General features: G+C 42.7%; 1 protein-coding gene across 5 annotated transcripts in view; it reads right to left on the bottom strand.

Moving 5' to 3' along the window:
• Positions 1–26,938, bottom strand: part of EHMT1 (euchromatic histone lysine methyltransferase 1) — a 174,533-nt gene that overhangs the window by 76,306 nt on the left and 71,289 nt on the right. For 2 of the 5 annotated variants that reach the window (XM_030535184.1, XM_030535178.1), the window contains exon 2: positions 21,381–21,468. The exons of the other annotated variants lie outside the window; for them this stretch is intronic. In XM_030535184.1, coding sequence (XP_030391044.1) covers positions 21,381–21,426 — 46 coding nt within the window. In that variant the 5' untranslated portion in view covers positions 21,427–21,468. The remainder of the gene's footprint in view (positions 1–21,380; positions 21,469–26,938) is intronic. 5 annotated transcript variants of the gene reach the window in all.

The following is a 26,938-nucleotide window of genomic DNA, read 5'->3' as shown; positions in this document are numbered from 1 at the left end:
CAATCCTGCATGCCCACCTCAGGCAAAGCTCTCGTTACAAAGGCCAGAGTTACACCAGAAAAGTTTGGCTGGCACGGCTACACCAGCAAACTCTCCCAGGGCAGAAGCAGTTTATACTGGCAAACAAATATTTTTGCTAGTACACCTCTACCTCGATAAAACGCAACCCGACATAACACGAATTCACATATAACGCAGTAAAGCGGTGCTCCAAGGGGCGGGGCTGCATGCTCCAGCAGATCAAAGCAAGTTTGATATAACGCGGTTTAACCTATAATGCGGTAAGATTTTTTGGCTCCTGAGGACAGCGTTATATTGGTGTATTGCTTATACTGGTGTATCGCTTATACTGGTACGATGAGTGAAATAAGCTACACCGACAAAATCAGTTTTTTGCTGGTATAACTGTGTCTACACTAGGGCTTTTGCTGGTAGAGAAGCATCACCAAAAGCATCACACTCGGGGTAGATTTGATTTAAATCACTAGTCAGGAAGACTCAATGTAATCATGGATTTCTACATAAAAGTGCATTCTTGTTGGTTGTTATAACCTTAATACAGATTCTTCACAACTCAGAGATAGATGTAGGTTTTATTTTTAGAAGGTACACACTAGACATTTTTAAAGTGATTTATTTTGAAAACTTTTCAGATTAGTTTTACAGCTATATCAGAAAGTGAATGATTGTTTGGTTATTTCATTTACCAAAGGTAATTGAAGTAGATATTGATGAGGTCACTGGGAGATGAATTATTGCCAATTCAACAGGTTAATCATTATTATTTGGAGGATTTTCTTGCCATGCTGTATTAGGAGGAGATCACCACCAGACAGACAGACATTTAAATTGTTTTATTTAAACTAACACAAACAAACAAACTTTATGTATTCTTGATTTTTTTCTTCAACAGCAAACATATATTTTAACAAAACAAGCAAATGAATTTTTGAATTTAGTTACACATTCAACTTTTTTAAAATCAGGTTTATTTTTTTTAAAACTGTTTTTAACTAAAATAGTTAAATGAAATATTAAAAAAAACAAAAATTAAATCGACCATGCCAGCGAGGTCACCATGAGAAACTTAAAATATTGGCTTCTGCTAAAATATTGGCTAACTCAGTCATCTTCACCTTCATTTTCCTGTTTGTTCATAATCTGGAAAATAAAAAACAAGCTTTCCTGCTTTTTCAGGTCCCAAACGATTTCACAATTTGGAATGAATTAGTCCAAAGGAAGAAAATATTCTTTCTACACCAGAAGAAGAAGCTACTGCTATTAAAAGTAAGATCATCACTTCACCAGTCTCTGAATCTAAGTGCTTAAGTGATTTCCATCAGTTCACTGGTGTGACTTTCTTGAAAACATCATCACAAACATAGATTTCTTGAATAGTTCACCCTTAGCTCTGAAGTTTATGATAGTTGGCATTATGGAGGGATGACTGCTGGATGTCCATGTCATAGCCAACTTTTCTTCTTCAGCAATTAAGGTTTGATCCTGGTACTGAGTATTGAGAATATCTGCAAGAAAATGAGCTGGAGATAGTGCTTGTCCCATTCGTTTTTTTAATGCTTGTCATTTAGTTCTGTCATTGCATATTTCTCTTTTCAAGATCTCACTCAGTTCCTTCCAAATTTCAACAGCATCAGCAATAAAACAGCTATTTCCCTGCATTTTGTTCAAGGCTACAAAATAGGTTTCAGGGTACTCAGCATGTGTTCAACATTTCTCTTAAGCCCAATGTTGAGAACTTATCCATAGATGCCATCTATTTTTTCATGATTTTGTTCACAAACTGTCATCAGATTAGTCCAGTTCTTGATATAGTGCTCAGAACAGTCCATTACTGAGTTCCATCGCACGTCTTGTGGGAGAGTTAGCTCGGTTCCTCCCACTTTTTCCAAAGCAGCTGCTGCAAAGCGGTTGTTAGAGAAGTATTTTGTAATTTCAACAACATTAGCCTTTATTTCTGGAACACTAAAGTCTTTGGCTAGGAGGTGCATGAAAATGAGCACTGCAACTATATGTTATTAACTTGGGACTCTCTTCACGCTCTTCTAAATAATTTCTTCTCATCTTGGATACATTTACAGCATTGTTTGTGACCAGGCTGCACACTAGACGTTTGAATTTTTTTTCACGGTTTGTTATAGTTTTACTGCTATTTCTTGTAAGTATTTTGCTGTGTGGGCATTTCCTGATGTATCAATTGTTTCTATAAAGAAGACATTCCCTTCTTCTGTTGTCACACAAGCACATACAACAGGATCATTGTGGACATTGCTCCACCCATCAAGAGTCAGGTTAACAATTTCACCCTCTAGACCTTTTGCACACTGCTCAATTTCTCTTTCATACACTTTATCCAGCTATTTGCCTGTGACATCCGCTCTGTTGGGTGGACTGTATCCTGGTCTTAATGACTGAACCACGTTAATGAAGTGTCGGTTCTCAATCATACAGAAAGGAGAGTTTGTTGCATAAACAAAACAGACAATTTTTTCATCAATTACTTCTTTTTGCAATCAGCTGGTTCTTAACATAAACTTATCTATGGTTGTTTCTGGATGAAGTTTTTTTTTTCTTTTTGCTACAGGTGATAAACTGTGGCTATGTGACATACATGATGTGACTGAAATACTATCACTGGCAGATAACTCTGAAACTATAGAAAATTATGGTGATCTTGAAGATGGATAGTCTTCAGAATCCTGTATGTTGAGGATGGAGTCTCCTAAACAAAATAAGTCAATGCAGTTATTTAATTATTACCACCACACTGCTCATTTAGTATTACTCATTGCATTCACGGACATTCAGTACTACTTTGAAGGTGAAATTGTAAAAGGAAGTTCTGCCTATGTCATCTATTTATTTTTTTTATCACAACTGCATCTAAAATGATAGTACAGTAACTCCTCACTAAGTGGTCTCAGTTAACGTTGTTATGTTGCTAATCAATTAGGGAACATGCTTGTTTAAAGTTGCGCAACACTCCCCTACAATGTTGTTTGGAAGCCACCTGCTTTGTCCACTGCTTGCAGAAAGAGCAGCCCACTGGAGCTAGCTGGTGGGGGTTTGAAACCAGGGTGGACCGGCAGCCCCCCCATCACCTCCCCGCTCCCCTAAGTTCCCTGTGCGGCAGCCACCTAGCAGGCTATCAATTGCCGGGCAGTTCAGCTGTCCCTCTCCCCACTGCCGTGTGCTGCTCCTGCCCTGGGAGCCGCCTGCTTGCTGTGTGCGCGTGTGTTTGTGCAAGTTAATGTCAGGGTATCCATCCTCCCCGCACTCCCTTACCCCATCGGGCCATCTCCACAGAGCCGGGGGGCGGGGGGATGTACACCAACAGGGCTCAGGAAGGAGGGAGCTTGCTGGGAGCAGCTGCTGTCAACTTGCTGATCTATTTAAAAAGGCAATGTACTTAGAATGGGGTCAGCACACTTAAAGGGGCAATGCCTCTCTCTCTCGCACACACACACACACACACACACACAGAGTCTCTGTCTCTCTCTGCCATGCTGTCTCTCCTCCCTCCATTTGTGCTGCCTTGTAGAGTGTGAAGCTACATTAACAACAACAACGTGTTAACTCTTGAGGGCTCAGCCAAGTGCTATTTCATCATTTAGGAGTAAGGCATTCCCTGGGAAATATCCCACCCTCTGACTTCACCACCTCAACCAAGCGTCACAATCATCACTGCTGTGTACAGTATTAAATTGTTTAAAACTTCTACTGTGTGTGTGTGTGTGTGTGTGTGTGTGTGTGTGTGTGTGTGTGTGTGTGTGTGTGTGTGTGTGTGTGTGTGTGTGTGTAAACATAGTCTTTTGTCTGGCAAAAAGAATTCCCTGGAACCTAACCCCTCCCCCCTTCCATTTACATTAATTCTTATGGAGAAACTGGATTTGCTTAATACGGGTTCGCTTAAAGCAGCATTTTTCAGGAACATAACTACAACATTAAGCAAGGAGTTACTGTACTATAGAGTAACAACTATATTTTTTACTCAAACATGAGAATCCAAGAATAGTCCAGAAGGAAGACAAGCAGTCCTTAAGAAAGAAGTATGAAATAAAAAAGTTTACCAACCTGAAGATCCTGCATGTTCAGACATGTTCCTTTCATCATCTTCAATGCAGCTTCCTCCTGCGAAGGAACACTTCTCATGATGTCGTTTCATTCGGGCAATCAGGCCTTCTATTTCTTTGTTTCACTGTTTGCGTTTTGCACTCATGCCCGTCTTACCCACACGTAGAGGAACTTCACTAAAATATTCCCAAACTGCGTCTCTTTTATGGCCTGCTGCCATTATAGGTTTTCCCTTCCACTGAGGGAATGGTATGGTAGATCTCAAATCAATGAAGGCTACGCTCAGAAAGACCTCAGGACTTCTGGAATATGCTGCTCAAATAGTTTCACTTTTGTTTATACTGCCTGTCCCTCCCTTCTCACAGTTATCTCCACACTTCTCCTTGTCCAGATCTATTCCACCCCCAACAATCTTCTAGTCATACAACTTTTTGAAACTTTGCACTTTTAGAGAGAGGTAAAGCATTAACTCTGTGTACACAAATTTGCAGAGGGACAACATGGTTGATGTCTTATTTCTCACCGCTATATATTATTTATTTATTTATTTAAAAACATTTTTGCTGTTAACGAGCATGTTAGCTCTGGAGACACAAATCTGCAGTTTGAGAACTGCAAAACTAAGCATCTCTGACGGTATCTTCTAGACTGAGCACTGAGGCCCATTGGGTAGATAGAAAGATTAGCCTAAATAATCTATACAAAAGCCCCTGGAACCCCATAAGATTGGGTCTCTAATCCATGAACGACTGGAACTCATTTATAAAACTTTTCTTAAACATGACATGAATATATTGTCTCATACAATAGAATTAGAAATTATAATCCCTATTCCATAATGCGATATCTTTGAGCTATAATGTATCTTCATTAAAACTATCTTTAGAGAGGTTTTTCCTCAAAAAGCATTTTATCAAAAATTCCAATTTAAATAAAAAAACCTGATTTTTTTTATTAAATCATTGATTTTTATTCACCCTGATCACACACTGACTGATGTTGCTATACTAGCAAAAGTTTCTAGTGTAGAACTGCTCAAAGAGTATTTAGCTTGCCTAAAAAGCATAGGATCAGGACGCATGGTTTCCTAGCAGAGGCATAAGGCAGAGTAAACACAGTGCCAAACCACTTTTAACACAGTTCTAGGCTAACCACATTCATCAAATTCAAATTACAGTGAGATCTGAGCTAATAAACTGAACGAAAAGCTCATTCACAACTAGAACAGGAAGGGGTGTGTTAAAAGTTCTTTTCTCCCTTGCAAAACCTCCTCTTCCTCCCCCCCCCACACACAAATTGTCCCATCCAAGTTGCAGTTCTGAGTAAAAAGGATCCAAATATGAACTACATGTGAAGCAGAAAAGTTGCCAGCCAGAAAAACTAGCAGTTCCCTGGACAACCGGAAGCGATAATAATTCACTGGCCTGTTCTGTGGAATGATTAGGTTGACGTACTATCAGAGATTCCCTGTATTATTTTCCTTCCCGAGGCCAAACAGATTAAGAAGCATAAAGACAAAATACCAGCTGAAGCTTTGCGCTATCTGTCTAACTGGGATGTCAGGGTATGTGGGCCTAATTTACAACCTGTTTGATTCAAAATACATATTGGTAATTTTAGGCTGGAATTTTTAGAAGGGTTCAGAACCTTCAGCAGAAGCCAGATTTTCACAACTCAGCACACTGGATACGGAGCTGCTTTGAGAATCTGGCCCTTTAGATCCATCCAAACATTCTCTTAGGGGAATCCTGCCCCTCTCTTCTGCTTGGGGAAGAAGTGGTGTGGTTCTATAGCATGGGGACAGATTTTGGACTGCACAGGGGGTTTCACATACCTGGAGCACTGACTCTGAGCTCAGCTCTACCAGGAGTTGCTGAGACCCAGTGCAAAGATGGCACTGGACGCATGGCAGTGGCTGGTGAATCTAAGGAACAGAGCACTGGCTGCAAGAACCAATGTACCTCTGAGACTGCAACAGGGGCTGGAGAACAACCTCTGCTGCCACAAAGATGGCAGCAATGAAGCGTTCTCCCCTGGCGTGGGACTGAGCGTCTAAGTCAGGGATGGGCAAACTACAGCCCAGGGGCTGCATACGGCCCTCCAGACATTTTAATCCAGCGCTCTAGCTCCTGCCAGAGTTTGGGGTCCGGGGCTTGCCCTGCTCCGGGCGCTCCAGCCGGGGAGTGGAGTTGGGGGCTTGCCCCGCTCCACGCGGCTCCTGGAAGCAGTCGCATGTCCCTCCTCCGGCTCCTATGCGTAGGAGAAGCCAGGGGGCTTTACATGCTGCCCATGCCTCAAGTGCTGCTCCCGCAGCTCCCATTGACTGGGAACTGCAGCCAATGAGAGCCGCAGGGGCGGCGTCTGCGGATGGGGCTGCGCACAGAGCTGCTTAAGAGCACCAATGTGTAGAAACTGGATGGGGGACATACCGCTGCTTCTCGGAGCAGCTTGAGGTAAGCGCCGCCCGGAGCCTGCAGCTCCGACACCCTCCCATGCCCCAACCCCCAATTTTGTGAGCATTCACAGCCCTCCATACAATTTCCATACCCAGATGTGGCCCTTGGGCCAAAAAGTTTGCCCACTCGTGGTCTAAGGGACTAGGAGGCTGATTTGCCCCCAAATTATGAGATCTTTGTTTTTGCATTATATATTTCTTTTTTAAGTATTCAACTCATCTTTAATGCACTGTCTGCAAATGGGTTTCATCTGGAGAGTCATAGTGGCATCGGACTGTTTCACTTACACATACTCCATATCTGCTCTAGCACTTGAAACACGCATAACATTTCCTAGCACTTCTACTTTCTCTAGTCTTCTGCTGAGATACAAACGTTTCCCCATTACAGCCATTTGCCATTAGCCCTAACACTGATTATAACTGTGCCGTATCAGCGTGACCTTCTAAAGCTCTGCTTATTTCACGTTGAAATCAATGGATGTTTGGCACTGAATATCCTGCAGGAAAGTATTTTCATGTACATGGCTTTCCCATGGGGCTCTGGGGCTTCGGCCTGGCTAGGAACCTCCATTAGGAATGCTCTCTTTCCCACAAAGAGAAGGTCAGGAATGCTAGAGCTCCCCAGGTGGATTCTGCCAGTCTAGACTACGGACAGGTGAGTAACTTTTAAAAATAACTCACTAGTATTCCCTAGAGACTATGCAGGAGAGCAGAGGCAAAGACGTGCCCCAGCCATGCAGCTTCATGGATGTGCAAGCAGGCTTCAAAGTCTGAGCAACACCAACTCTTGCCATTCGGGACAGCTTCAATTTACGGGAGCATTCACAGCTTAAGAAACCAGTAAGATGCAGAAGGCATGTGCTTTTGCCAGCTGTGATTTAAAAGGAGGAAAGACAAAGAATGGATTTTTCTGTTACTGTCCACAATCACCAAGGGGAAAAATTCAGCTAAAGAGCAGAAGAAAGCTGACAGCCCTTTATATTCCCCCTAGTTTGCACTTTTAAATTGGTCTTGGTGTAGCCACTTCAATCTTCGTTTCAACCATGTTAGCACTGGGAGAAACACAAAATTATGGGTCGAAATTTGCCAGGCTCTGGGAGTGGAGGGTTCCCAGTATTTTGCAGGAGGCACTCAGGGCCTCCTCTTGCCAGGTGCTAAATACAGGAAGGATTTACGCTGCTGAGCATTCCCACTGAAGCAATTAGATAGCTTCTGCAACTGGCAATTGTTGCACTCTCTGCTCATTCAATTTAGCTAAAAGTGACCAAATTGAGACAGATTAGAGCAGTGGTTCTGACCCAGGGGTCCGGGGTCCACTGGGGGGCCACGAGCAAGTTTCAGGGGGTCCATCAGGCAAGGCCAGCATTAGACTTGCTGGGGCTCAGGGCAGAAAGACGAAGCCCCATTGCCTGGGCCTGAACCAAAGCCTGAGTAACTTAGTTTCATAGGGCCCCTTGTTGCGTGGAGCTCTGGGCAACTGCCCTGCTTGCCACCCCCTAATGCCAGCCCTGGCTTTTACATGCAGAAAAGTAGTAGTTGTAGCACAGACAGGCCATGGAATTTCTATAGCATGTTGGTGGGAGGCCTCAAAAAGAAAAAGGTTGAGAACCCCTGGATCAGAGCACTACACTAGGGGAAAGGATAATTGTATTACTCCATAAAGGATGCAGAGACTTTATGAAAAAAGCCACTTGACTGAAGTTTAAAAAGAAAAAAAAAACCTACAATTTTCTACTTTTAATAAATGTTGAACATAAGAACAGCCATACTGGGTCAGACCAAAGGTCCATCTAGCTCAGTATCCTGTCTTCTGACAGTGGCCAATGCCAGGTGCCCCAGAGGAAAAGAACAGAACAGGTATTCGTCCCCTGTCGCCCATTCCCAGCTTCTGGCAAACAAAGGCCATGGACACCGTCCCTGCCCAACCTGGCTAATAGCCATTGATGGACCTGTCCTCCATGAACTTATCTAGTTCTTTTTTGAACTCTGTTATAGTCTTGGCCTTCACAGCATCCTCTGGCAAGGAGTTCCACAGGTTGACTGTGCGTTGTGTGAAAACTCCTATATGATGGGCTGAACAAATGCCATTAATCTTTACAAACAGACAAACATTTCTGAACCTTGATTACTGGAAATGGTACAAAGCGACAAAGGAAAATAGTCCATATTCTGTAGAGTAGTGTGGAACTTTAGAACTTGACAGTAGACCTACGGGCCTCTTTTGCCACTGTGCTTCACCTTGTGCAATCATTTACGGCAAGGCAAAGTGAACATGTTTCTGATTTCATAGATTTCAAGGTCAGAAGGGATGACTGTGATCATCTAGTCTGATCTCCTGTGTAACTCAGGCTATAGAACTTCCCCGAAATAATTTAATACCATTCTGCACTGGTGTAAGTGAATGTACACGGTGCAGAACAACGCAAAATCTGCCCCTTTGAGCTTCCATCTACAACCCACTTATTTGCTGCTCATAAGGTGTTATAAGGTCTGACAATCTAGTTTCTAGTGGACACCTGTCAATAGCAAAAATTGGGATTACAATGATAATCACTGGGCTCCTTGGCTGGAGAAGCCAGCAAAGCGGCCAAAGATTTAAGATGACCAGAGATTAAATTTCCCTCTCATCTCATTTCAGGTTTGAAGCACAGTATGGAGGAGACTTGTACTGCAGCTGCCCATGAAGCTCCTGCTCGGGGGGAGGACAGGGGGAGGGGGAGGAAGAGATAATCAATCTTCAGAGCTGTGAATCTGAAGTTTTTCACCAGCACTAAATTGAAGAAAATAATAATAAATTCACTAGTTTAAAAAAGAAAGTTGGCAGCTCCCTGCAAACACGTTTTTGCACTGCCCAAATCTCCTATGAGAGCTGCCGTGACAATGCCTGATGGCCTGCATGAGCTCATTCAAGAGTTGCTAAGGATTATCTCAGGTCCTTGCCCAAGCCTCTAATTAGAAAGACCCCCCACTAAGCTCCAGTTTGTGTCAAGCTCTAAACTGCTTAATAAGACATGGTAACATAATTTAGGCTCCTTTTAGAGTAGAAATACCTTGATCTGGTGATAAAAACATTGCCATGCCAGCTCAGAACAACTAGACCTTGCCTAGTACCCTGGCTCTGGACCCAATACAACATAAGCACTGGCTTAAGTCTCGTTCAAGTCAATAAGATGTAGCCACAAGCCTAAAAAGTAAAGTATCTGCTTTGCTGAACAGAGATGGACTTAAGTACACTAAGTACATTGCGGAATTGGAGCCTCTGAGAGTGGCCAGTATGAGATGCTTCAGAGGAAGGTAAAAGAAACCTCATCATGGATAGTTATTAAGTAGCCCATAGCATTAGATCCTCCCTAACCCCAGACACTAAATAAAGGGCTCATGCCAGGGGTTCCCAAACTTTTGCGACTTGTGCCCATTTTGCGACTTGCTGTTTCCTGTGACAGCAGCCAGCAGCAAAGCAACATAGCAACTGAAGAAGCAAAGGAATTTACACATGAAGTATGTTATTGAATGCTCTGTAATGTGACACATAGGCTTGAGTGTAACAACACAGTGTCTCGAAATCCGGTAGCGTGGCAGAAATTGAATATCTAATCGCCAATGTGACATCAACAGTAGATCCGTACCAAAGCTTGATGGATACAAGTGCGCTCAATCCAGAGTCACACAAATATGTGCTCGCGAATGGCACTGGCAGTTGCAAGGCGCACATTGATAGTGCAGGATATTCATTCTTGACAGTGCACCAGAACGCTGGGAGATAAAGTTGGGCATAGGTTCCTTGCAAGAACTGACTGCAGGAAATTTCAATGAGCTGTTTGATTTCAGATGCTGGCGAAACCATGGCATCTCGGGCTTGCACTGAAAGGGGTTTCGCATCCAATTGGATGTTGTCACGTCCAAGTCAGGAAAAAAAGGATGTAAATTGTTCCTCCATCTACCTGAGATGCTCAGCAATCACCTATGTGGGTGGCTGAACAATTTCATTGTCAGCCAGGAACTTGCAAAGCTGTGGGAAGGAGTCATTGTTTGTCTTCAATAGATTATTCTTCCAGAAAACAACTTTTTTTCATGAATCCTGTTATTTGATCATTCAGATGAAGGATGTGGGTGTTCTTTCCTTGCAGACCTTTATTCAATTCATTCAGTTTCCCAAATATGTCTGGGACATAGGCACATCTTCCTTCGGTCACAAAGAAAATCAATTCACTCTTTTTGCAATCCATTGCATAGGCATGCAGCTCATCTCTCAGTTCAAAACATCATTCCAGTATTTTTCCTCACGAGAGCTAACGAGCTTCAGTGTGGAACACTACCATGTTGTGACTGGACCCCATGCCTTCACAAAATTTTGCAAACACACACCTGCAAAGAGGCTGAGTCTTGATGTAGTTCACAATACACAAGACCGGCTGCAAAACTTCACCCAGCTCTGGACTCAGAGCTTTAGATGCCAGCTGTTCTCTGAATCATGCAGTGAGTCTATACAGCAGACGGAGCAACTTTCTTCATCAAAGCACAGACCTGCTTTGTGGGCTGCCACAGACAGACCTCCAACTAGATAGAAGCCCACCATGTGATCACACGAGATACTTTTGTCTTTCATGTAGCACACAGAACATTCCTTGTGCCGTTGTGTCCAGGAATTGTACCTTGCCATATGTACTTCACAAAAGTCAATAAATGTGCATCACGACCTTCAGGGCTCACGTAAATGTGAAGAGCAAAAGCATCCATGTTTTGCAGATGCTTCACCAGTGTGTTTTCATGATCTGCTGCTAACACCTCAAGCCTCCGTTTCACTATGTTGTTAGAGAGTGATATGGCTTTGAGTTTCCCTTCACCATTATCTTCACCATAACGATTACAGCTGGCAAAATCAAAGTCTCTCCAGTTGTGTGAGGATTTTTGGCCTGTATGATGTGGTAAAACTCACCTCAAATGATGCCTTTTGAACACAGTCACAGACAGACATGGCTTTCTTGAACGGCACTTGGTGACCCGAAAGGTCTTCTTTCCAGAGCTGGAAAAATGACTTAGTTTGCCCAAGTGTTCGTTCTGAAGGGTTTTTGAGTGTTTAAGTTAGTTAGGTTTCATGCTTTTGCTAGATAACACCATGTGACATAGCCGGCATTTTGGCCTTTCTTCATGCTCTCAAAATCACCAGTGAAGCCATACTCAAAGAAAGCTTCATCATATTTGAGAGCACGTTTCTCGCACTCTCCTTTTTCATTCATAACCACACCACCAAACTCACTGCTGGAGGCTGCAGCAGAGATTCTGCATAAAAATGGCTCCACTGTGCCTCTTACTACAAATCAGAAAGAGGAATTCACTGCTAGGCAAATGAGGCAGGACTTAGGAAGGCCCCATGTGGTGATACTAGGGAAGCAGAGACAGTGACTTACAATAATTCTTTATCAAGTGCCAGCAGGGTATTCAGGGTGGCATAAAAGAAGATATGGGCCCTGTTTTAAGGAGCTTACAAGCCACTGCAGAAAAGGCTAGCACAGGCTCCTCAGAGCTCAGAGAAGATGCTCTGTTGATAAAGATATTGCCCACAGATAAACTTCTGCATTCAAGTCTCTCAGCTGGATGCTTGCACAGTCGTATGGTGCAAGTGGAAAAATGGCATTCACACAGCCAACGTGTCCAGACCTGCTTCACAAACGCCATGCCAGGAGGCCACCATTTTACAAAATAGTGGCCTCCGCACAGTGGGACTTCGCACATGTGGTACGCGCTGTGGTGGAGGCTGCCATTTTGTACCTCAGCCTCCTGGCACAGCATGTGTGGAGCAGATCCGGACATGTTAAAGGTCAGACGGCATTGTCTCGTGGGCTGAACCTGGCTCATTTACAGATGACCCTATCTGCTGATGGCACAGCCCCAAGTGGGGATGCAATCCAAATTTTGAGAACTGCTGGTTTATGCCCTGAAGCCTGAGGCTTTACAGTCTTAATACATTTTTCATCTTCTCTAATAATACTGTGAGGGTTCTCACTAGCGATATATTATATCTCATCCTTTTCAGACTCCTGTTAAGATGCTGGTTTTGCTGATATCTTGTGGCAATGAGTTCCATAGGTCACTTAAGCAGAGCATGATGTATTTTCTTTTTAAAAGTGTTGCTTTTCTGTTTCATTGAACATCTCCTCGCTTACATATTATGAGATAGGGTAAACAGAAATGTCTGATCTGTCTATTTTTACCATGTCTCGTTCTATTAATCTCTTCTCTGAAGTCTATCTTTTCAATATTTCCTCACATGAAGTTGCTTCAGGCCTCCACTCATTTTCCTCACCCATCTCAGAACCCCTTTTCTTTTTGCTGCATCTATGTGGTGGTTGTTTTTTAAATATGGAAAACAGAACAAAGCACATTATTTCATGAGAGAGTATACCCTCAATTTATATACAGTGGCATCATCATATTTTCAGCATTATTTTCTATTCCTTTCTTTATGCATTTGAGAATTTTGGGGGTTGGTTGTGTGTGAGAGAGAGTGCGAGTGTTGTTTTTTACCCCACTGCACATTCAACAGAGGATGTCATTGAACTGTGTGCAGTGGTGGCCAGATCTGTTTCCTGAGAGGTCACAGTTAATTTAGAAACCAGAAATGTGTCTGAGTGGATACATATAATCAACAAAGAATTTCATCTCTTCAGTTTTGCTAGGTCCCTCTGAAGTTCTTATTGACTTGCCATGTTTTAGCCAACCTCAATTATCTCTCTCCCAGACATCACCCACTTGTGGCACCACGTCAGCCACAGTAAGGGTACATCCACACTGCCAAGTGATGAAAGGACTGATAGCACAGTCAGGAGTACAGATGCTGGCTTTAATCTAAATATCACAGGTAATAGCAGTCGTGTAGACTTGGCACACAGGCTTCCACACAGGCTAGCAACCAAAGGACATACCCAGGGTCCCTGGCAGGCTTGAGGCTGGTTGTTCGCTGGTATGCTTACCGATGCTGCCAATCATTCCTTCACTGTGCACGGCTGTGACTCCTTTCAGACACAAGGAATGAAACAGCTTGTGTTGACATTTAAATGATCACCACTGGGCCAACACCTTGCTGAGGTGATGGGGGCAGTTCTCAGCTCTCCCAGCTTTTGCTCCTGCTTCTCTGCAGACATCTCCTTGTCGTTTACATCCCACATGTCTGACGTTGTCTTTTCAAGCATAACAGCAAGACAGAGGTTGGGTTTTTTTTAATGAAAGCTGAGATTCTGAACAAGAGAATCCATATGCCATGCCACCTCACATCCCAGCACTGCCTGCCATAGTTTGTGCTCCTTTCTGTTGGCTCTGATTGTACTGGATAGCTGTCTTTCAAACGGATTCACATTCGGCTCTTGTGCTGCGATAGAAATGGCCTGTGCTCCTGGCCAGCCTGCCAGTAACTGTCCCCAGGCAGACGGTGTAGGACTAGGTCTAGTTGGTCCTGCCACAATGCAGGGGGTTGGACTCGACTTCTCGAGATCTCTTCCAGCTCTATATTTCTATGATTCTATGACAAAGGAGCTACAACTCATGCCAGCTGCTCTGACACAGCCTGAGGGAAACAGTACTGCCTCTAAAGAGACAGCTGAGGATGACTAGGTCAACATGACCTTCTCCCCTTCAGTTTGCTTGTGGCTTTCAGCTGGGCACCTAACTCCCTTAGCTCCCCTTGAAAACCATAGACTTCTATCCTCAATTACACTAGTCAGGAAAAACAGCTAGAGGATATGGACCGTCATGCTTCAGGGCATAAGCCAACCACTATGACTGAGCTGAGGAAAACTCGTCCTGCAAGTGAATGCACAGTTGTCCGTTACGAGGGTTTTGTACATTCCCCTGAACCATAAAGCACTGACTTCTACTGGAGACAGGTCACGTGGAAACTGCTGGCCCATCTCCCCAGCCCAGGAAGGGCTAACACCACACCCCGTTTCTTTCAGGCCCTTACTGCAGAGCACAATGAATTTGAACACAAACACACACCAAGTAACACCAAAACCAAGCTATTTCCCTGACCTTAACTGGCTAGGGGGCCCGGAGCTCTCTCCCGCTGCATCTCTCAGACCTGCTCCAGGGACAGCCAGACACCAACCTCCTGACTGCAGCTCTCTATAGGAGTCATGGGTCTGACAACTGAACAGGGGTAAAGGGGCAGACCACCCTGTTACAACATCCAACTGCTAGGTCATCCTCAAACAGTCCAAAAGGTGCAGTAGTTCTACTCCCGTGTGTCTATAACCAAAGCTTTGCAGTGTGCCTGTATAGTTAATCAAGATACAAGAGCCATTTCCTCAAGATCAGATTGCCTTGCTGAATTCACTTTTAACAAGAGGTCGTTCAAGGGTTTGTGGGTCTTACGGTTTGCTGGTAAGAAAGAGAACTCTTTCCTTCTCAGAAAAAAGAACACAATTAAAGGAAATAGTAAAGCAGAGAAAAGCCCAGTTGAAAGAAAAAGGAAGTTGAAAGAAGGATGCTCAGTGAACGAGCACTAGTTAGTATTAAACTCTGGATTAAGATTTTGTATTAGAATTAAGAGGAAAACTACATCCATTTAGTTCAACCCAGAATCAGGAAAGTTTTGATGTCAGGGGTGATTCTTTTCCTCTTGGTGAAACAGCACTGAAAACATCAGGCCTGATCCTCAGCGGGCGCAAGCCATCGTAGCTCCCAGACCTTGACTGGTCTCTCACTAGGAGCTTTCCATCTGCTGGGCTGAGCAAAACAAGTGCGGTCTGCTTTGAAAGACCAAGTGAGATGTAGCCAGTTGCTCTGCATGGTGAACATTAGCAGAAGAACTGAAGTCATGCTGATGTAAGAGATGATTCAATAGTTCTTTACACACTGAGACAAACTAGATACGTCCAGCCTTAACATAACACAAGAGCAACCTTTTTTTCCATTCACTCCTTTCCCCTCCCCCAAAAGCAAAGGGCTGACCTGAACTTTTACCCGTAGGAAAACTGAACTGGACCCTTTCATAATGAAGGTTCTAGTTACCAGTTTGCTATTGTGGAGTAGCTTTTTTCTCTCTGTATTGTGTGGCCTTAGATAGAAAGGAGCTTTTAGTCAACACATGCAGCAAATACTGGGTTTTACTTCATCTGGGACTTGCTCCCAGAACACTGATAGATGTGTGAACTTTAAAATTTAATTAATTCTCATTTTTGTGCTGCTAGGCTGAAGCCAGAAGAGACCTTCCAAATTACTGAACTACAACACTGCAGCTCTGCTGTATCTTCCCTTCGAGGAACTCAAAGCACTTCATGCATTACGCTTCCCAAAATGCATGTGAAGTAGGTAGCTGTCTTGCCATCCTACAGATGGAGAAAACTGAAGCACAGACAAGTTGTATGACTTGCCAAGGGCCACGCAGTTAGTCAGTGGCAGAGCTGGCACAATCCACACTAACACAAAGCAGCGTTGTTACAAATAACTGTCCCAATGTGGATCTGAACTGACATGGACCTCTTAAGCTCAGGATAAGCATTTACAAATTGTTCATGTGTATAATCCATGCTCTCATCCGTTAGCTCAAGCAGTAAAGGCTCCAGCTTTTAGCTCCAACCATCCTGGGTTCAAACCCTGCAGATAGCCCAGAGTGTCCTTACAACAGGAACAGAATCCAGATCAGCTCCTATTCTAATAGACAACAGTTCTCATCCAACACGAGACAACCAGCAGTCTCATGCTCCTTCAGATCTGATCATGCGAACCAGAAGCTTTTCACTGAATCTTCTTCTTGAACTAGTTGTGTCCTATTTTACAGATTCAAGAGATTCAGGTAGTTGAGAGACATTTCAAAGAAGCATCCAGACCTCAGGGTGTTTCACCAAACCAAACCTCCCAACCTGGAGAGGTGTCCATCCATCACCGCACCATATGCTACCTCTAGAGAAAACATTTCCTGTCAAATTGTCAGGGAGTAGTAATTATTTAATGTTTGGGATGCACTTGAAACTGTAAATCATTATATAAATTATATGCATTATTGGTAATGGAATTGGGGCACATTACTTAATTAAACTCATGTGGCACCAATGCTGGTTTACGAAGGTCAGGCTAGAATTATATGTACAAGTCATATAATCATGCAAGACAAAGTCAGGCATGTTAAAATAATGGGTTAATACAAAAAAACACAATAGGGAATGGAAATGACATGTCTGAGCCTCCGTACTTGAAATATTCTGTCCCGTAGCTCCATAAAAAAGCTGGTAGACTGAAGGAGGGAGGATAGTTTGAAAGTCCAATACCTCGGGAAGCACCAAGACCGGAAAAGCACATTTTATACCATTGCACACGTGGGATTCTCCACTTTCCTATGATACACAGTATTTCCTTTCAGCCTAAAATCAGTCACGAGGTATCAAGACTTTCAAGTATCACTCCATTCTGATTATCCTCTTGGTATTTTAACCCACCAGAACCTAGAGGTTGCTGTTTGAGACCAGCTAGAAGCAATGGTTTGCATCATGCAAAAGCAGCTTCATATCCCACATTCAAGTGATATAAGGCACCACAGCCAGTTTCTCCTCTCAAAAGCAGCCAAGAGTCTGGGGTGGCACCTTATAGACTAACAGACGTACTGGAGCATGAGCTTTCGTGGGTGAAAACCCACTTCGTCGGATGCATGCATCCCCCACAAAAGCTCATGCTCCAATACGTCTGTTAGTCTATAAGGTGGCACAGGACTCTTTGCTGCTTTTACAGATCCAGACTAACACGGCTACCCCTCTGATACTTTTCTCCTCTGAGTTACACTGGTGCAAAGTTTTAAGCACACATATAACTTTGACTTCAATTAGATTAAGTCACATGCTTAAAGACAAGCATGGGTGCATATGCTTGCAGGATTTGGTCATCAGTCTCTAACTTGAGCAGTTTGTAAGAAAGGGGTTTCTAAAAAACAAACATCGACCACAGAACTCTGTTCTGGGAAGAGATGGGGGAAGAGCCTCTTCAAGCACTGACTCACCAACCCAGTGAGGGAGGCTTCACAGAGGGCGACAAAAGCCCACAGGTAAGCATAAAAAGGTGACCTTAACAAGGATGAGGGCAGACATGGAAATGTATACTAGGGTCACAGGACTCTACACAGGAACAACAAGAAGGCAATCAGTGGGGCAATCTGCTCAAAATCTTAGATGTCTATATACAAATGCAAGAAAAACACTGGAAGATCTGGAAGTATAAATACATAAGCTAAACTATGACTAAATTGGCATCATTGAGAACTGGTGGGATAAATCTCATGGTTGAAATACTGGTATAGAGGGGTACAGCATTTGCAGGAAGGACAGACAGGGAAAAGAAAGAGAGAGGCGGCATTGCATTATGCATCCAGAATATAAATACTTATGTCAAGGGCCAGAAGTAGGTGGGAGGTAGACTAGCTGAAAGTCTCAGGATAAAGATAAAAGGGGGGAAAAGGGGTGATATTAGACCACCAAATCAGGAAAAGGAGGTGGATGAGGCATTTCTAGAACAGAAATATCCAAAACACGAGGACTGGTAATAAAGGGGGACTTGTACTACCTCTACATCTGTAGGAAAAGCAATACGTCAAACAGCAAATCCATCAACAGAACATCAATAAGTTCTTGGAATGTGTTGGGGACAACTGTGTTTTAGAAGGTGGAAGGAGAATCCAAGGGGGGCAGCTATTTTAGACTTGATTCTGACCAACAGGGAGGAATTAGTAGCAAATCAGAAGGTGGAAGGCAATTTGGGTGACAATGATCATGAAGTGATAGATTTTAGGATTCTAAGGGAAAAGTGCAGCAGAATAAGGACAATGAACTTCAAAAAAGTAGACTTTTAACATAATCAGAGAACTGGTAGGTAAGATCCCATGGGAAGAAAATCTATGAGATAAAGGAGTTCGGGAACTGTCAGCTCTCCAGGAGGAGACAAGATTAAAAGGTACAAATGCCGACTATCCAGCCGTGAAGAAAATTTAGGAATAATAATAATAAAGAGGCCAATATGGCTGTATCAGGAACTCTTGAATGGCCTGAAAATCAACAAGGAATCCTACAAAAAGTAGAAACATGGATAACGTGCTACGGAGGAGTACAAAAGAATAGCACAAACATGCAGGGACAAAATCAGAAAGACAAAAGCACAAAATGAGTTACACTAAGCACAGGCCACAAAACGCAGTAAGAAGAGGTTCTTTAAAACACATTACGAGCAAGAAAATGATGCAGAAGAAGTGTAGGTCCTCTACTTAGTGGGGAAGGAGAGCTAATAACGGATGATATCAGGAAGACTAATGTGTCTAATGGCTATTTTGCTTCAATCTTCACTAAAAAGGTTAACAGTGATCAGATACTCAACACAATATTAACAAGGGGGAAGGCAGGCACGCGAAAATAGGGAAAGAACAAGATAAAGAATATTTAGGTAAGTTAGATACATTCAAGTCAACAGGGCCTGACAAAAGTCATCCTAGGCCCAGGGAACTAACTGAAGCACTCTCAGAACTGTTGGCAATTATCTTCAAGAACTCATGGAGGATGGGTGAAGTCCTAGAGGACTGGTGACAGGCAAATATAGTACCTATCTTTAAAAGGGGAACAAAGAAGACCAAGGAATTATAGACAGTCACCCTAACGTTGATACCCGGAGAGATACTGGAACAAATATTTAAACCATCAATTCATAAGCACCTAGCGAGGATAAGAGTGTTTTAAGGAAAAGTCAGCATGGATTTGTCAAGAACAAATCATGCCAAACCAACCTAATTTCCTTTAGCAGGGTAACTCTCCTAGTGGATAAGGGGGGAAACAGCAAATGTGATATATCTTGATTTAAGTAAGCCTTCTGATGCAATCCCACATGACATGCTCATAAGCAAATCAGGGAAATGTGGTCTAGATGAAATTACTATACTGTGGTTACACAACTGGCTGAAAGACAGGAGTCAAAAAGTAGTTCTCAATGGTTCACTGTCAAACTGGGAGGGTGTATCTAGTGGGAACCTAAAGGGGTCAGTCCTGGGTCCAGTGCTATATAGTATTTTCACTACATTATTCAAGTCATTTTTTAAAAAAATGCCTCTACAATTTGTGGATAATACCAAGTTGGATGGTCTGCAAACATGGTGGAAGACAGGATTAGAATTCCAGATGACTTAACAAATTAGAAAATTGATCTGAAATCAACAAGATGAAATTCAGTAGCGACATATACATTTAGGAAGGAAAAATCAAATGCACAATTACTAAATGAGGAATAACAGGCAAAGTGGTCAAACCGTTGAAAAGGATCTGAGGGTTATAGTGGATCACAAATTGAGTATGAGTCAACAGTGCAATGTAGTTGCAAAAAAAAAAAGGCTAATGTCATTCTGAGGTGTATTAACAAGGGTGTCATATGTAACATATGAGAGGTAATTGTTGAAGATATTGGGCATATTCAGTCTTCATAAAAGAAGAGAAAACCGAGGAGAGACCAGAAAAGGTTTCCAATATGTTAAAGGCTGTTATAATGAGGATGGTGATCAATTGTTCTCCATGTCCACTGAAGGCAGGACAAGTAGCAATGGGTTTACTCTGCAGCAGGGAAAATTTAGGTTAGATAGAAGGAAAAACTTTCTGACGATATGACTAGTTAAAATTCTGTAACAGACTTTTAAGGGAGATTGTGGAATCTCCATCACTGGAGATTTTTAAGAAGAGATTGGACAAACACCTGTCAGGGCTGGTCTAGCCCTATTCTGATTCTGCCTCAGTGCCAGAGGCTGGATTTGATGACCTCTTGAGGTCCCTCCTACATTTTTATGATTCTGCAATTCTATGCTGGATTGAAGAGAAAAGGAAAATAAGATTGTGCTCAGATTGGTATGAATTTTAAGGTCTGATATCTCATGTCCAGCAAGAACTAGAAATATTTTGGAGGAGGCCAGTTCAGTTCTTTTCTAAACCCCAGTCCTGGACTAGGGATTAGAACAAAAGTACGCCCATCCATGCAGAAGCAAAGACTTCAGTAATGACGCCATGAAGGCAAAAACCAAAAAAAACAAACAATAAGAGGTTTAAATATGGAGATCAATATTAAATCCTCAGATGGCGAGTGCATGCATGGAACACACACACATGCACATAGACTCTGGTTGGAAATACCTTGTGGGATGTGCATGGCATCGTTCAAGGTAAAGGTAAAAGAGCAACAATGCACAAGCAAGGAGATGCCCCACAATGACAGGCCATGTCCCAGTCATTCCCCAGTGCTACCATTTCTTCTTGAAGCAAACAGCAAGCTCACAGGAAAGCACAAAACAAGCTTCAAGACATAAAATATATATATATATATATATATATATATATATATATCAAAATTGATCATGAAGCAATCAGCAACCAACTCAACAAGGCAAGAGCCACTCATTGTCCCCCTGAGTGAAAATAGTTCCTTAAAGCAACTTGCTGGATTCTCTAGTATCTAAGGAACTATTCGTTACTAATATTAACATCAGAGAAACAAAAGACAGACTTCAGTTCAAACTAGTTATGGATCAGGAGATCAAAGTAACGTAAGTCTCCTTTCAGTTTCAGAGGCACATCAGAAGCAGAAGTGAGAAGTGTAATTCTCGTGATGGGTGGAAACAAAGGAACTGAGACCCATATCTGCATCCTTTGGGGAACGATCCTGCTGAAGAAGCCCATGCAGAGTTCTGCCATTACCTTGAATGGGAGCAGGACAAGGGTCGTTAATACACACAGCTCAACTGTCACTAATCTGTTGGTTCATTTTTAACCATGCCATATGCAGTGTTCCCACTGATGAGGTTTGGTCCCAGATCAAAGCATGCACTTACCTTCCTCTTTACTGTTGGTAATATCTTTCAGCAGCTCAGTCTTCATGCAGACGTCTTTCCTAGTCTCTGCCTTACTCTGCACTGCTCGCTAGGGTGCGGGAGGAAGGACACAAACAATTATTGTTTAGCCCAACATCCATTCACTATACATTTTAACAACAAATAATGGTGAAAATATCCTGTTTACATTCCCACGCCAGGGCAGAAAAGTAATGGGCAAACTGCTGAGTGAAAACTAACAACTCCAGGAAACTGCCTGCAAGGTTCAGGTCAAAGATCAAAAATTCAAAGGCTTGCCAGAGCTGGCAGCGCATCTCATTCGAGAAGGACGTGAGCGTGGATTTTCTTGTACAGTTGAGATCTAAGATCACATGGGGAAAAGATGTGGACCAAGATTTTTCACTAGTGATTTTGGGTGCCCACCTTGACACACCCAAAAGGAACCTGATTGAAGGTGTCAAGATGGGTATCAGACTCACTTGTCACTTTTGAAAATAGAGGCCAGAGTGCCAAGAACTTAGCCAAGCAAAGATGACAAACATAGGTGTTTTTCCCAGGTTGAACAGACACAATTTGCAAGAGTTAAACCTTCAATCTAGGAAAGTAACAGTTAATACATAATTTAAGTTTATTGAGTTTAATGGTCTCACCCTCATCTGACTTCTACAGTTTTTGCTTTTTCTATTGAACACCTGCTATATTATTCAGCCACTGAGGCACTTGGCATCCCGTTGCTATATGGGCTTGGTAGCTACGCTGCTTATCTTATAAATGCCTGGCTATAAAGAAAAGCACAGCAGCAACAGAAAGGAAAAGGGTATTATTTTAAAAAAATATAGGAGGAGGGGCCTTTTGACACAATTCTCTGGCTAAAGTGACAAGCTAGTTTAAAGAGTAAACATGGCAACTGCCTGGCAAAGCTGCATCTGGTTAATGCAAACAGAACTGTCTGTCTTAAAGGTTGGGGAATGGCAAGGGTGAAGTGTTCATTTCATGCTGTGTGCATCACAGAAGAAGAATAAGCCTAGGTCAAGCCAACTGTTGTAGGCCTCCACAGAGCACAGATGGTGCCTGCAGCCATGCAAATCAAAAGGTTTAAAGCACATTGGGTGATAAGGAAAAACTCCTGCCCATCTCCCATAAAGCAAATAAAGCAGATAAGATATGAACACATACACAGTATTGCCCTTTTCGTTGTCATTTAAGTCTGAACCTTCCCAGGCTAGCAACGCAGCTGATCTTCGTGTTACTATAATCAGCCACCAGGCAATTTTTGTTTCCATCTGAGCTGAGCAGCACTGCCACGCTCCTGTAGGTGTTACAGCAGAGAAGCTCTCTCATTATGTATGCAAAAGCCCACCTGGCCCATTTAGTAACCATCCTGTAGGGCCCATGCTCATGAGCCTGGCTACAGGCTGTTCAGGAAAGAGCAGGGAAGGACTCTAAGGCCACAGTATAGAGGGTTAAACAAAAAAGCTGGCATCATCTGAAACCCAATGGATAACTAAGCTAATCAGAGGAGAAAGTCTGTAATGTGATGGAAATCACCACTTGTTAAAGTTTCCAGGAAAAGCTCCCTTTTTATCTAGAAAAATGGAGCAACTACGCTTGGAGTCCTGCCTGGAGGGCACTCTGCATCTTGCAGAATGGTTCCCCCAAATGAGTAATCCATGTCCGGTGCAGCCCCATCTCCCCATGCAGACACAAACTCCACACAGGTGCATATCCAGGCGATCCCATTTGAGAGGAAACAAAATATTTGACACACTATTTTCAGGTTTTAAAAAAAGATTTTTTAAAAGAGTGATGTAAACTCTAGTTTAGCCATCTGATCAACCTGCCTGAACAAGCCAAGCTTTGGTAATAGGGACACGTATTTTCCACAGTGATATGAGCATCAATGCAGCCTGAAGTTTGAATGGCGGCCAACTTCATTTTTGTTAAGCCAAGAGTTAAAACATTATTCTTGATGCACACGTGTATACTTAGGTCCCAATTCTCATCTCCCTTGCTCTGGTGGAAATCAGGAGCAAGCCAATGGCATTATATAGGTATAAGACTAACTCAAGTATGAGCAGAATCAGTCCCATGGTATCTACACAATGACGCAGACCCTGGGGTTTTTGCTCATGAAGAATGAATCCTCGCCCTTGCTACAGCAACTGGAATAAAATAAAGAGTCTCAGTATCTCTAACAGGGACCGGTTTGTTTTCAGAGGTTTACGTTATGCAAAGAAAACCCTTTTATGTTCCCACCTTTAAAATGATTCCAACTAAAAGCCTCAGGATTTCAGACAAGCCATTTTTGCTCAACTGATTTACAATCTTTCCTTCAAAGTTTAACACCTCTACCCACCCCAACCCCCCACAAAATCACACATACTCCCCCTTTCATCCCTTCCAAGGGATATGTTATTGCCATGCAAGGGAAGAGGCCTAAAGGAAAGCCACCGCTAGAACTCTGAAGAAAGAACTGACCACAGCCACATGTCTCAGCTACTGTAATTAACAAGAGTGCCCTGCTGCCCAGAATTCTTGCAAACAAAACCAGCTTTCTAAGAGAATTCCCATCACCACAGAAGAGACTGAGCAGCACAACACTTTCCCAGCTCACAGCCAATACACCTGTGTCCAGCCAGCCAGAGTTACTCTAGGTTGCTTTCGACAGGTTCGCATGGTCCATATTCCAGAACCACGTCTAAACAGTCCTCATTAACAGCAGCAGTCCCATCACTTTCATTTTTCATTAAAAACCAAAGCAAAACCCCAACATCAATGTCTAAAGCAGCACAATGCATCTTTTACCCTGTGGGAGGAAAAGACCATTGGAAGTTGTGAAGCATATTTATCAAAAGGAGGCTACAGCAGACAATTGCTGCAAAGCATTCGAAGCCTGCCTCCCATAAAGCTTGGGAGGAGGCAGCATTCCCCCTTCTAGGTCTATCAAAAGTCAGTTGTATCAACTTCATGGCAAACATTTTCAGCCTGAAGACAGTATTCACACAAACAGAGCCCTGCAGAATCCACACAACCAACACCACACACAAACACACACTCCTCCAAAATCAGCAGGATTCTAGCTTTCCATCCATTTCCATCCAGCACACAATTTCATCCAAACTTGTTAGCAGCAACTTTGTTGTAAGTGTCAATACCTCCATTTTTTTCCCCTTACATTCAAAGCAAACTTCCCTTTTTGCTCACACTCCACCATGCCCCAATCTGTCGGCTCCTGATTGGCAGAGAAATCTTATACCCACCCTCCTAGCAGAGAAATGTCTGCTTTAACAGCAGTCCCAACAAAAGCCAACTGCCAAGCACAGTCTGCTTCAGAATAAAAGTCTCACTCTCTTTTCCCCACCCCTCCTTTCCTGCAGCCGTCTGTCTCCATTCCACTGCCTACAAAAGAGTGATTATTAATCTTCAATCACTGGAGAGCCTCCACAAAGACTATGCACCACAAGCCATGAAACATTTTTTTTCTTTTTTGCTTTCAAGGCAAATAAAAATTATTGCATCTTAAAAGACACTGATTAGGTCTTTAAAAGCCATAAGAATCCAAGGACTTGTAATAGGGTTGATTATTTTTTTCCCCTTCCACTTCTGTGTACAAGAAATCAGGCTCTCTTTGTTGTTTTAAAACTAAGGCGGCAATGGAAGACAGTTTAGAGAATCCAAGTAAAGGCTTTGCAGCATTTCCAAACACAGAGCTAGAAACTAAACTGGTGCCTTTAAAAAAAAAAAAAAAAAAGGGCTGAAAAACAGAAAGAAATCTACTCAGCCTTCTCTTTGGAAATGTCATTAGCCATCCAGGTTCACTCCATAGCAAGATGGTTCCAATAAGGTTTACATATAAAAGACAACACCAGGGTATCAAAACTTGTAGCTTTCCTCCTTCCAGGAGCCCCCAAGAGAGCAGCGAGTTACATCATGAACCAGAGTTCTCTAAAGTCGGATAAGAAAAGGGATCAGAGTTTGATATGCTCAGGTGTAAACCTTCAGCGGGTTTCTCTTTGTGTCTTAAAATTAACTGTCCAGTAAACTGAGACTTAGCAGAAACATTATCCTCATTTAGATACTCAGCTAGAACACGTCAATGCGAAGTAGAGCTGGGGAGGGAAATAATTCAAGACTAACCCTTCTCCTCTCAAACTAGGCAGAGCACAAGGAAAATTATGTTTTTTAACATTCAGGGCACTATCTGCATCAACACATCTGTTTGCAGACTAGGAAAGAATGACATAGGAGTGATCTTGAATGGCCTATAAAGCCTATAACCAGAAGGTTCAAAGCCTCAATGGATATGTAGCCCGTCTTTCCACGACACGGCTGCCATTCCACTCCCCACAGTCCACCCACCCCCTGTTACAACACCCAGTCTCCTAACAGATCAAATTCTAGTCCTAGGCAAACCTTCAGCAAGCACTTCAACAAAGCAGAATTTCACCTACTGTGCAAGGCGGCAGCGAGGTATGAAATATGTGCTGTAGCAAGAAAGAGAGGCAAAGCCCTTAATAAATGATGCAACTCCAGCAGCAGTAGATTCACATTCACCGTTCTTTTTCACCTCCTCCCCCCCATTTTTTTCCTAAAATCAACTTTCTAATAATATCCTTTGGCTTGAGAAGATAAACATTTAGCAGCTAGTTATTTAGGAAATAATTATTAAGAAAACAACTACAGAAAAAAAGGTGGGGAGGGGGCGGTTCTTGGTTGGCCTGTGAAGAGTGTTAATTTCAGGAGTCAGTACCGATCATGTCCTGCTGTCCAGTTGCTTGCTGGTGTCACACTGACCATTTCTTAATAGAACAAGCAGAATAACTTCATTCAGTAAGGAGAAGAAAAGTAACCAGTAATGTACCTGGCCTACAGAGCAGTCACCATTCTCAAAGCCCCTTTTAAGGTTGAGGCCACTTCCTTACAAGCTGCTAGCAATCATGTGAACTGTATCTAATAAACCCTATTTAAAACAAGCACTGCTCTACTTCTGAAGTTGGTCTTCAAGTCACATTAGTCTTATGATTCTTTTATTTTACCAAGCAATTCAGAGGACAGATTCATCACAAAGCCTTTCCCTTCCCTCCCTAGAGATTAATATTTTCTTCTATCAATGAGATTCTCTTATTCTCGCTATAAAAAAAACCCCACTATCTTCCAAAGCAGCAGGGCTGGGAGAGCAGGGGTTGGATCAAGGTAAAAGTCTCTGCCTGCAAGAGCCAGAAACAGTCAAAAACACATGCATGAAATGTAACAGTATTTATGTCAAATGGACTTTTTACAACACAAAAACTTCATAATGGTCTTTGGGCTTTTGTGCAAATGGGTTTTGCAGGGCCTCCCACTCAGGCCTGCTCAACGTGCAGTTTTTGTACTGATATAACTATGGCAGTTGGAGGGCGGAGCCATTTTTTTTTAAACCAGAATAGTGATCTGAGTAAAATCCCTAGTGTGGCTGCAGTTATGCCAGTGCAAAAGGTACCTTACACTGGTACAATTTACTTCCCTTCCTGTACAGAAATAAGCTGGTGTAAGTACCATTATAGCAGCATCCACACAAG

Source organism: Gopherus evgoodei, chromosome 16, assembly GCF_007399415.2.
Source record: "Gopherus evgoodei ecotype Sinaloan lineage chromosome 16, rGopEvg1_v1.p, whole genome shotgun sequence".
Classification (NCBI taxonomy): domain Eukaryota; kingdom Metazoa; phylum Chordata; order Testudines; family Testudinidae; genus Gopherus; species Gopherus evgoodei.
Note: the sequence above shows the minus strand (reverse complement) of the source record. Positions and strands in the feature narration are given on the sequence as shown.